At 41.5% G+C, this 12,553-nt stretch overlaps 2 protein-coding genes across 2 annotated transcripts in view; both read right to left on the reverse strand.

Moving 5' to 3' along the window:
- LOC310761882 (uncharacterized protein) overlaps window positions 1–12,553 on the reverse strand; it is a gene marked incomplete at its 3' end in the record, with an annotated part of 35,382 nt that overhangs the window by 16,248 nt on the left and 6,581 nt on the right. The gene's annotated exons all lie outside the window — the stretch shown is intronic.
- Window positions 9,101–12,553, reverse strand: part of LOC310760745 (uncharacterized protein) — a 47,311-nt gene continuing 43,858 nt past the window's right edge. Inside the window, exon 6 of the mRNA XM_083609874.1 lies at window positions 9,101–10,676. Coding sequence (XP_083466000.1) covers window positions 9,322–10,676 — 1,355 coding nt within the window. The 3' untranslated portion in view covers window positions 9,101–9,321. The remainder of the gene's footprint in view (window positions 10,677–12,553) is intronic.

The raw sequence follows: 12,553 nt of genomic DNA on the forward strand, positions 1-12,553 counted from the left end.
AAGTACTTTGTAAAGGGTTCCCATTCATCTTTAAAATCACAGTTATCTTTGTCACGTAGTTTGTGTGTCAATTTTGGCAATTCTGTGATTTCCATCAATTTCTCTTGCCATAGTTCTTTAGTCGGGATTTCCTCATTCTTCCATCCTTGTGCTGTTAAGGCTCTTGCCGTCGTTGTCGCATACATAAAGATATTTTTCAGTTTCCTTGGCAGGTCTTTTCCTACAATCCCTAACAAGAATGCTTCAGGTTTTTAAACAAATGTTAATTGGAACATTTTCTTCAACTCATTATATATCATTTCCCAAAACTTTTTGATTTCATTACAATCCTACCACATATGGTAAAAAGTCCCGTCTCTTTCTTTACACTTCCAACACATATTTGAGCTGGTTTTGTTCATTCTTCCTAACTGCACTGGTGTCATATACCATCTATACATCATCTTCATATAATTTTCTTTCAGCAAGGAACAATCTGTGAATTTTAAATTGGTTTTCCATAACCTTTCCCAATCTTCCATCATAATATTATGACCTATATCTTGTGCCCATTTAATCATAACTGATTTCACATCTTCGTCTTACGTCTCCCATTCTAACAGAATACCATATGTGCCTTTCAGCAGTTGGAATCTAAGTCTCTCCTGTATTTGTCAAAGGACTCTCTGAAATTCTGATGTTAGCCTGTATCTCCTTTTCATGTATGTGAAGGAAATGCCCTCTGGGAATTCCCATTTATATCTAATGTCAGCTCTCCTGAGTGCTATTGTTAAATATCTATATTTGGTTCTTCTAAGTCTCAATTTCAGTGGAATCTCTCTAAAGATATCTACTTTGTGTCCGGCAACCACATGATTTTACCCAAAAAACTGTTCTGAAGGATTGCGTCCTTCACTCTTTTTGTTACTAGTGTTAATAAAACATCTCCTGGCTGCCTCCGTTCTCAATTTTCTGGCGATCTAATTCTGAAACAGCTCTCTGAAAGCCCATCCAACCAATCTTTACTTTCTCCCATCCATTCTGAAATTGTCTGTGTCACATATGTCTCCAAATTTGGCTCTGAATCGGATTCTGGAAGGCCTCTGTCAGGTAGACGTTAACTTATTACTTCATCTAAATGTCACAGGATTAAACAAGGTACTACAGTGGTACCTTGTGTTACAAATGCTTCAGGTTACATACGCTTCAGGCTACAGACTCCGCTACACCAGAAATAGTACCTCGGGTTAAGAACTTTGCTTCAGGAAGAGAACAGAAATCGTGCTCCGGCGGCCCCATTCTCTAAAGTGGAGCTTCAGGTTAAGAACAGTTTCCGGTTAAGAACAGACCTCCAGAACAAATTAAGTAATTAACCCGAGATACCACTGTACAGGCACAGCTTCTCTTAAACTCCCTCCTCTCATAATCAGTTGTTACACTTCAGGTATCCAGAATAAATGCTAAAAGGCTTAACTCTGTTTCTGCTGCTTCTCTCTCATTCCCTTCCTTAGTTATGACAGGACAGCCCAGCTTCCTTCATGGCTTCATACTTTGGTCCGTGAGCGAGGGACCACTTTTCCTCGGTTCCCCTCTCTCTTAGCAGTCCCACTCCCGAGGTATTTTCCTTTGTATGCCAGACCCAGGGGATCCTCTGAGTCCTTTCTACTGACTCAGAAATCTCCTTTTCCTAGAAAATCTCTCCCCTCCCGAATGGAAGGAGACCCCAGAAGAAGAGTCTTCCCACAGCTTCTCCCTCCAGATTAAGTCCCGTCTGAACACTCTCTCCAGATCCTCAACATGGACTTCCTATCTCAGCTACGACTGTTAATAGAGGATGAGCTGCCTCACTTCATGAAATTAAAACCTCGCTCCTTCAAAGTATTAGAGTTCAAAGACTGTGATAAAAATGAAAGAAGACCAAAGGGAGAACAATATCGTGGTTCTCAAATGATGGATAACATAGGTTACTACAGGAGTAAGAAAATAAAATGATAATTATTATTATTATTATTTATTATTTATACCCCGCCCATCTGGCTGGGCTTCCCCCCACTCTGGGCGGCTTCAAATAAAATATTAAAATACTAATACATCAAACATTAAAAGCTTCCCTAAACAGGGCTGCCTTCAGATGTCTTCTAAAAGTCTGGTAGTTGTTGTTCTCTTTGACATCTGGTGGGAGGGCGTTCCACAGGAAGGGCGCCACTACCGAGAAGGCCCTCTGGCTGGTTCCCTGTAACTTAGCTTCTCACAGTGAGGTAACCTCCAGAAGGCCCTCGGTGCTGGACCTCAGTGTCTGGGTAGAACTTCAAAGGTAGCCCCATGTAGAGTGCATTGCTGTAGTCCAAGCGGGAGATGAGCAGAGCATGCACCAATCTGGCGAGGCAGTCCGCAGGCAGATAGGGACTCATCCTGCGTACCAGGTGGAGCTGGTAAACAGCTGCCCTGGACACAGATTTGACCTGTGCCTCCATGGACAGCTGTGAGTCCAAAATGACTCCCAGGCTGTGCTCCTGGTCCTTCAGGGGCACAGTTACCCCATTCTGGACCAGGGAATCCTCCACACCTGCCCGCCTCCTGTCCCCAAAAAACAGTACTTCTGTCTTGTCAGGATTCAACCTCAATCTGTTAGCCGCCATCCATCCTCCAACCGCCTCCAGACACTCACACAGGACCTTCACTGCCTTCACTGGTTCTGATTTAAAAGAGAGGTAGAGCTGGGTATCATCCGCATATTGATGAACACCCAGTCCAAACCTCCTGATGATCTCTCCCAGCAGCTGCGTGTAAATGTTGAAAAGCATGGGGGAAGGGGATGGAACCCTGAGGCACCCCACAAGTGAGAGCCCAGGGTTCTGAACACTCATCCCCCACCACCACTTTCTGAACACGGCCCAGGAGGAAGGAGCGGAACCACTGTATGACAGTGCCCCCAGCTTCCAGCCCCTCAAGACGGTCCAGAAGGAAGTTATGGTCGATGGTATCAAACGCCGCTGAGAGATCCAGCAGAACTAGGAAACAGCTCTCACCTTTGTCCCTAGCCCGCCAGAGATCATCAACCAGTGCGACCAAGGCAGTTTCAGTCCCATGATGAGGCCTGAATCCCGTCTGGAAGGGATCCAAATGGTCCGCTTCCTCCAGGCGTGCCTGGAGTTGTTCAGCAACCACTCGCTCAATCACCTTGCCCAAGAATGGAGGATTTGAGACTGGGCGATAGTTGGCCATCGTGGCCACATCCAAAGATGGGTCTGGGAAGGCTCCCTCACGGAGGGAAGCATTCACCACCCCACGAAGCCCATCGCCCAGCCCTTCCAGGCTAGCTTTTATAAGCCATGATGGACAAGGATCAAGGAGACAAGTGGTTGGTTTCTCTCGTCCAAGCAGCCTGTCCACATCCTCGGGGGTAACAGATTGGAATTGATCCCACACAACTTGACTACACAGGACTCTAGCACTCTCCCGCCCGGGCCCTGCTCCCATGGTGGAATCTACGTCTTCTTGAATCGGAGCAACTTTGTCTGCAAAAAACTTTGCAAAATCATTGCAAGAGATCATGTGGCCTGTACTGGGCCCTAATGGAGCAGGTGGTTCTGCTAAATTGTGAACCACCTGAAAGAGTCTCCTGCTGCTGTTTTCCGCAGATGTAATAGAGGCGGTGAAGAAAGTCTTCTTCGCCGTCGCTATCACCACTTGGTAGGCTCGACATTGAGCTTTGACCCGTATCCGGTCAGCTTCAGAATGGGTTATCCGCCACCGGCGCACTAGCCGTCTCAGCGATTGTTTCATCACCCTCAGCTCCGAAGAAAACCATGGGGCTGTCCGGGCTCCATGCAATCGTAGAGGGCGCTTTGGAGCCAAACAGTCAATAGCCCTGGTTAACTCCACATTTCAGCGAGCCACCAGGAATCAGCTGAAAGGCCATCAACATGGGATAAAACATACCTTTTTTTTGCATATAAATTTTTATTGGTTTTCCATTAATTATACATATATATAGGCTAGATTACCTAAGTTACATATAACATAGCTGTTACAAAAATCATATATATAATACCCTTTACTTCATTACAAAAATCATATATATAATACCCTTTAGTTCATTGGTAAGTATCAGATAATTTCTGAAGTTACGTGTTTTGTCTCTACATATTTGCCAAAGGCTGTTAGATAGTGTGGCGATGACTCAAATGAGACAGAAGCAATTAAACCTGAAATTTAGGGGGATCCCGGAGGAACCAAATGAAAATATACGATCTAAATTGGTTAGAGAATTGGCAGTTTGGTTAGATATGAAGGAAGAAGACATAGGATACTAAGTTGTAAATATCTTTCGGATAAAAACAAAATTAGCCAAAGTCAGAGGGAAGAAATTGCCAGGAGATGTCCTGGTCATGTTTAACTCCCTGGACATAAGAAATGAAATACTAAAGCTAAACTATAATCAAAAACTATGTATTGAAGGAAAGCCAATTATTATATTTAAAGAGATTCCTTCGAGATTTCTTCGTAAGAGAGATGTTTATAAAAAACCAACTAACCAACTGAAGAAGAACGGGATCCAATATAGATGGGAGTTCCCGGAAGGGATTTCATTCTATTTCAAGGAAAAAAGATTCAAACTATCCAGCCCTCTGGAATTGGACAAATTTGCAAGAAGATATGAGAAGGAACTGGGAAGGTTGGGAGGGCGGGAACAAGAAGGGGAGCAGATGGGGGAAGAGAGGGGCAGAGGTGAAGGAAGTGGAGAGGGAGAAGAGGAGGAAAATCTAGACGAAGGAAAAGAAGAGGAAGAGACAGATAACAAGGAACAGTAGATCTAACTTAGATTCGACCACTTACTGATTGTACATTAAAAATGACTTTAAAAATTATCTCGTGGAATGTGAACAGGCTTAACAATAAAAATAAAAGGAACCAAATTGCTCATGTATTGCTCAAAAAGAACATTGACATAATCTGTCTACAAGAAACTCATGTAACAAGAAAACACAAAAGAATTTTAAGTAATAAGAAATTAGGGTTGGACTTTGTAGCATCGGATAATGTCAAGAAAAGAGGAGTGGTATTATATATAAAAGAAAAACCTGATCCAAAACTATTATATAAAGACGAAGATGGGAGAACGATAGTAGTACAGATCACCCATCAAGGAGAAAAGATAAATGTGGTGGGGATATATGCACCCAATGACAAAAAGTCAGCATTTTATTCTGAATTAGGTAACAAACTGTTAGAATGGATGGATCAACAATTGATATTGATGGGGGACTTTAATGGAGTGGTTTTCCCAAACTTGGATAGATCAACAAGAAAACAGGAAGTAAGGGAGGGCAAACTACCGAAAGCCTTCTTCAAGCTAGTGGAAAATCTGGGATTAATCGATGCTTGGAGATTTAAAAACTCTACAATAAAACAATTCACTTTCTTTTCAAACCCAAATCAAAGCTGGGGGAGAATAGTTCTTATCTGGATTTCGAAGGAATTGACGCAAAGAGTAACTAAGACAGAAATCCTCCCACAAACCCTATCTGATCACAATCCAGTATACACGGAGGTAAAAGGAAAAGACTTTAGAACATTAAGATGGAAAATGAATGAAAATCTATTTAATGATCAAAAGATAGTAAATAAAGCAAAAGAGAATTGAGGAATACTTTAAGTGGAATTTGAATAAAGAAACATCTTTAGAAATGGTGTGGGATGCTGGGAAGGCTGTCATGAGGGGTTTCTTAATCCAGAAAAATAGCATTTTAAAAAAGAAAAAAGAGAAAAGGAAAGAAGAAATCCTATTACATCTCATGGAGAATGAAAGACAATTAACCATTAAACCAGGAGATGAAATAATAAAACAAAATATAAGGATGCTACAAGCTCAATTTTCTATGATAGTGAACCAGGAGATTGAATGAAGGATTAAAATGATGAAACAAAAGAACTTTGAATCGGCAAATAAGATAGGGAAATACCTGGTGTGGCAACTAAGAGAGAGGAAAAAACAAAACATGATATGTAAGATAAGGGATGGAGAAAGGACAGTGGAGGACCCAAAAGAGATAAAGAAGATATTTCAGAAATACTATAAGGAACTATACAAAAGAGAAAAAGAGACAGATAATGAGATAGAAGATTACTTTAAAAAATACCCATTACAACAGATCACGACTGAAGAAAGAGAATACCTAAACCAGACAATTACAGAGGAAGAAATTAGGAAAGCAATAAAAAAAATGAAATCAGGAAAAGCGCCGGGGCCAGACGGTATCTCAGCTAAATATTATAAAATACTAAGTGATCAACTTTCCCCAGTGCTATGCGAAGTCATGAATGATGTACTAATAGAAGGGAGAATTCCAAACACCTGGAAAGAAGCGTATATTACCTTAATCCCTAGAAAAGACACAGATGGCTTAGAGGTAAAAAACTATAGACCTATCTCATTATTAAATAACGACTATAAGCTATTCGCAGATGTATTGGCGGAAAGGTTAAAAAAAGTCTTAAATAAAAGAATCCATAAAGACCAAACGGGTTTCCTTCCGGGGAGACAATTAAAAGACAACGTAAGAAACGTGATAGACATCATTGAATATCTGGATAGTAGAATAGACAAGCAGGCGGCGCTGATTTTCATTGATGCCGAGAAGGCATTTGACAACGTCTCCTGGCGCTTCATGAAGGAAAATTTAAAAACGATGGGAATTGGTGAAGGATTTAGCAAAGGTATTGAGGCTATTTATCAAGAGCAAAAGGCCAAACTTATAATAAACAATAATATATCGGAGGCCTTTGATATTGCCAAAGGGACTAGGCAAGGCTGTCCCTTATCCCCTTTGTTATTTATAACAGTGTTGGAAGTGTTTAATAAAAGATTAAGGGAAACACCAGAGGTTAAAGGAATTAAGATAGGAAGTAAGGAATTCAAAATAAAAGCATTTGCAGATGATTTGATACTAACATTGGAAGATCCTAAGAACAGTTTACTAGAAGCTCTACAGAAATTAGAAGAATTTGGAAAAGTGGCAGGTTTCAAGCTCAACAGGAACAAGACTAAAATGATAACAAAAAATATAACCAAGGAAGATATAGTAGAGTTAGAACCAAGGTCGGGAATTACGGTTGCTAAGAAGGTAAAATATCTAGGAGTGTGGATCACGGCTAAAAATATAAATCTATACAAAGATAATTACGAGTTTACTTGGAAGGGTATTAAGAAAGATTTAGAAATCTGGGAGAGATTGAAACTCTCCTTCTTAGGGAGGATATCGGTTATTAAAATGAATGTCCTGCCCAGAATGCAAACTATACCAGTAATGAAAGGACTAAAACAGTGTAAAGATTGGCAAAGGATCTTAGCGAGATTTATCTGGCAGGGAAAAACACCACGAATAAAAATGAAAATACTGGTAGATAAAAAAGAAAGAGGGGGTTTTTCTTTACCAAATTTGAGTTTATATTACGAAGCGGCTTGCTTAACGTGGGTGAGAGATTGGATAAAGCTAGAGAATACTGATATCTTGGATTTAGAGGGCTTCGATAACAGGTATGGGTGGCACTCGTACCTGTGGTATGAAAAGGTGAAAGTTCATAGAGGGTTTCTAAATCATGTAATTAGAGGACCATTATTTCAAGTATGGGAAAGAAATAAGAACCTGCTAGAAAAGAAAACCCCATGGTGGATCTCACCAATAGATGTCTTAACTGTCAAAAAAACCAACATGGAGGGGGAAAAGCTACCTATGAAGAACTTATCAATAAAACTGATCAGGGCATAAAACTTAAGCCCTATGAGGAGGTAAAGAATGTACTCACGGGGTGGCTGCAATATCATCAAGTGAATGATCTGTTAAAAGATGATAAAAAGAAACTGGGATTTGAAGATAAAAAATCTAAATTTAATGTGGAAGTCATAGAAGGTAAAAACAAAATATTATCTAGGATGTATGACCTGTTACTAGATTGGTATACAAAAGATGAAGAGGTGAAGGAAGCCATGATAAAATGGGCCATAGATATTGGTTACAACATTGACTTTGTAAAGTGGCAAGAACTGTGGAGTGTAAATATGAAATTCACGGCGTGTATGGCATTAAGGGAGAACCTCTGGAAGATGATTTATAGGTGGTATCTCACACCAGTGAAGCTAGCTAAGATTTATAAGCTGAAGATTAAGAAATGCTGGAAATGCGGAGAGGGGGATGGTGAGTTCTATCATATGTGGTGGACATGCAGTAAAGTAAAAGGCTTTTGGGAACTGATTTACAACGAACTTAAAAAAAAATTTAAGTATACTTTCCCCAAAAAGCCTGAAGCTTTCCTGCTAGGAATAGTTGGCAAGGAAATCAAAAAAGAGGATAAAAATCTGTTTCTATATGCCACAACGGCCGCTAGAACTATGTTAGCCCAAAGTTGGAAAATGGAATCAATACCTACTATAAATGACTGGCAGACCAAGACGATAAATTATGCTGAACTAGCTAGAATAACAGGAAGACTAAGAGACCAGGATGACCAGAAGTTTCATGAAAATTGGAACAAATATATAACGTATATAAGAGATAAGTATAGAACTTCGATGACTCTGGCAGGATTAGAACAACTCTAACAGGGATAAAATATACCTACCGCGCTCTGGAAACCATTTTGATCCATTAAGGGGCGGACCATCTGAATCGGTCCCACCTCCCTGAAGAGGGGAAGGTTCGCGGAGAAGTCCAGTTGCACCAGGAAGTGATCTGACCATGGCAATTCTTTAGTTTCGCTTTTACTTAGTGTCAGATCACCAACATCCATAGAGGTGAAAACCAGGTCTAAGGCATGTCCACGGCTATGAGTTGGGCCAAACATATTCAGGGAAAGCCCCATGGAGGCCATGCTTTCCACGAAGTCCCAAGCGGCCCCTTGTAAGGTCGTGTCGGCGTGGATGTTAAAATCCCCTAGAACAACCAAACTAGGTGTCTCCAGGAGAACATCCGCCACGACCTGGAGCAGCTTGGGCAGGGAATCCTTGGTGCAGTGGGGAGTCGGTACACCAAAAGGAATCCTGTACTGCCCCTATTGCCCAACTTCCAGAACATGCACTCAGAGAACTGGGTCTTCCCAATAGGACGCCTGCTCCACAGGGTAGGACACAAACCAATGCTTTCAAGTTTTGTTTTTAAAAAAGACTGACTAAACATGCGGAAGAACTTTTTGACAGCAAGAGCTGTTAGTAGATTGGACTCCCTTGGGAGTGCTGGAATTTCCATTCTTTGAGGTTTTCAAATGAAGTTGGATGGTCATCTGTCATGGATGCTTTACTTGCTATGCCAGCATCACAAGGGGTGAAATAGATTGCACCAGGGATCACTTCAAGCTCAAAAATTCTACAATTCCGTTATTCTCCCCTGTATGAATTCTTTGATGGTAAGTGAGACTGGACTTTTGATTGAAGCTCTTTCCACATTCCACACACTGATAGGGATTCTCCACTGTATGAATTCTTTGATGGGAAGTGAGATTGGACCTCTGACTGAAGCTCTTTCCACATTCCATGCACTGATAGGGTTTCTCCCCTGTATGAATTCTTTGATGTTTAGTGAGATAGGAGCTCATACTGAAACTCTTTCCACATTCCACACACTGATAGGGTTTCTCCCCTGTATGAATTCTTTGATGTTTAGTGAGATCGGCGTTTCTACTGAAGCTCTTTCCGCATTCCACACACTGATAGGGTTTCTCCCCTGTATGAATTCTTTGGTGTTTAGTGAGATCGGAGCTTCTACTGAAGCTCTTTCCGCATTCCACACACTGATAGGGTTTCTCCCCTGTATGAATTATCTGATGGGAAGTGAGACTGGAGCTCATACTGAAGCTCTTTCCACATTCCATGCACTGATAGGGTTTCTCCCCTGTATGAATTCTTTGATGGGAAGTGAGAGTGCAGCTCTTACTAAAGCTCTTTCCACATTCCATGCACCGATAGGGTTTCTCCCCTGTATGAATTCTTTGATGTTTAATGAGATCGGAGCTCATACTGAAGCTCTTTCCACATTCCACACACTGATAGGGTTTCTCCCCTGTATGAATTCTTTGATGTTTAGTGAGATCGGCGCTTCTACTGAAGCTCTTTCCACATTCCATGCACCGATAGGGTTTCTCCCCTGTATGAATTATTTGATGGGAACTGAGATTGCAGCTCATACTGAAGCTCTTTCCACATTCCATACACTGATAGGGTTTCTCCCCTGTATGAATTCTTTGATGTTTAGTGAGATTGTAGCTCATACTGAAGCTCTTTCCACATTCCACACACTGATAGGGTTTCTCCCCTGTATGAATTATGTGATGGGAAGTGAGACTGTGGCTGTGACTGAAGCTCTTTCCACATTCCACACACTGATAGGGTTTCTCCCCTGTATGAATTCTTTGATGTTTTGTGAGATTTGAGTTGCTACTGAAGTTCTTTCCACATTCCACACACTGATAGGGTTTCTCCCCTGTATGAATTCTTTGATGGGAAGTGAGAGAGGAGCTCTGACTGAAGCTCTTTCCACATTCAATGCACTGATAGGGTTTCTTTCCAATGAGATTTTGTTGATGGGAACTGGAATGGGAGCTCTGACTGCAGCTCTTTCCACATTCCAAATTTTTACGTGCCTTCTCCACTCTGCAGATTGTGTTGTGGTCTCCTTTGTTCTTGTTTTCCAATTCGTCACAATCTGCAATGGAGAGAAAAAGGGATTAGAGTCTCAGGAACAAATGGAGCCCCCAGTTAGGGAATAATGCTCATTAAATTTGTTGTAGAGAAGGCAGTGTTCATTAACTTTGTTATTTGCAATAAACCAATGTATTTATTATTGGATTCTAATCGTTGGTTGAATGTTGCTTTGTTTGAAGTAAGTTACTCATTTTATAAATTTTGTACTTTTTGTAAAAATTTTGTACTTTTTTCATTGGATTAGATTGTTGTTATAATTACTGTTTCATGTTTATACAGTAGCACCTCGGGTTACCTAACCCTCGGATTATATAAACATCAGCTTATGAAAGCCACAAATCCATGTGCAGTGATCCTTGGGTTGCGAAAACCTCAGGATCTGGAGACTTCCGGGTTAGCGCCATCGCCTAATGGCGGATTCCCTCCGAGCTCCGGAGGGAATCGGCTCAGCAGGGGTCGGGTCCTGCCGCGGCGGCGACGCGGGGACCCTCAGAAACCACAGGCGCTGAAGCCTGTGGACCTGGTGACTCGGCGGGCACCATTTGCGCCCCCCGACCCGCAAAGGAGCCTTTTTAAAGGCTCTGGAACGGGGGACGTAGAGCGGTGCGGTGCTGTGAGTCGACTGCTTCCCCTGCTGAGTGAAGCCGCATGCCATGGACGGAGAGCGCTGACTTCTTTCTCTGAACATTTGGATTAAAAGCAACAACCCGTGAGTAACACGGAAATTGGACTTAAAAGGGAAATTTTCTTTGGGAATTAGGCACGACCGGGTAAGGTGTAAAGAGGAAGTCCGCCTACCCGCCTTGTAAACATCGTAAAGCAAGGATTTTATTACTAAGGTTGTGAGAATACCTTTCTTCTTTGTGGAGAAAAGCAATTAACTCTACGTTGGGGCAATTTAAGTGATTGTGCTGGAGGATAAGAGTTAACATTGAGAACGGAATTCACCCCTCCCCCAAGACCCGAGAGCGATCGGTGAGAGAGCCTGCGGAAGAGACATAAAGACTTTGACAGCTGTCAAACTAGCTGTCAAAGTTGGGAAAAAAGGAGAACTTTGTTTCTGCTGTCTTTGCTGGTTATATTCGTTACAATTTGGTAACAAATTGTTAAAAATAAAGAAGAAAAGGCTAATTTGACTTTTGGGTTGGAACTGGAAGATATTAAGAAACTAGAATCCCTCTAGAGGGGGTTTAGGACATTACAAAAATGGCTGTAAGTGGAAAAATACTGGCTGAACTGGAGAAGACTTTTTTTCTCTTGGGAAAGTTGCAGGAACAGAGTGATGTTTTGGCAACAAATGTGACAATACTGAATGGAACAGTAAATAAAGTTGCTGAGCCTGGGAGGGACTTGACTCAAGTTTTTGCAGTTGAACAGGAAAGTTTTGCAGTTGACTTAAAAATTTTTGCAGCTGAATATGAAAAGAAATTTGAGAAATCCGAGAATGTGATGAAAGAGGAACATGATGATTCGATGGAAAAAGAACGAGGAGCTATAATGCCACAGATGATTGAGCAGAGCCAGAGGCCGGTTAAGATGGATATAAAGGAAATTAAGATCAGGATGATGAAAATTTGGTTTGAATTGAAGAATTGAGAATGGAGAGATCTCCCTATGTGGAGATCTGAAGACCTATGGAATACAAACTTGGCTAAAGTGGAAACTGGAGCTTTTGGGACATTTGGACTTAAGAGAAGTAGGAAACAAGATTTTGGCTCCATTTTTAAATACGGAGGCCTGGCTGGAAGAAACATGGACCTTATTGGGACAGAGCTCCTTCGAGATTCGGAGTTTAATATAAAGGACTATCAAAAAAACCGGCAGAGAGGAATTGAGAGAGAATTGAGAGCCTCGGACGTGAGGTCGCCAGGCTGACTG

Source organism: Podarcis filfolensis (genome assembly GCF_964270895.1).
Source record: "Podarcis filfolensis genome assembly, chromosome: 4".
Classification (NCBI taxonomy): domain Eukaryota; kingdom Metazoa; phylum Chordata; class Lepidosauria; order Squamata; family Lacertidae; genus Podarcis; species Podarcis filfolensis.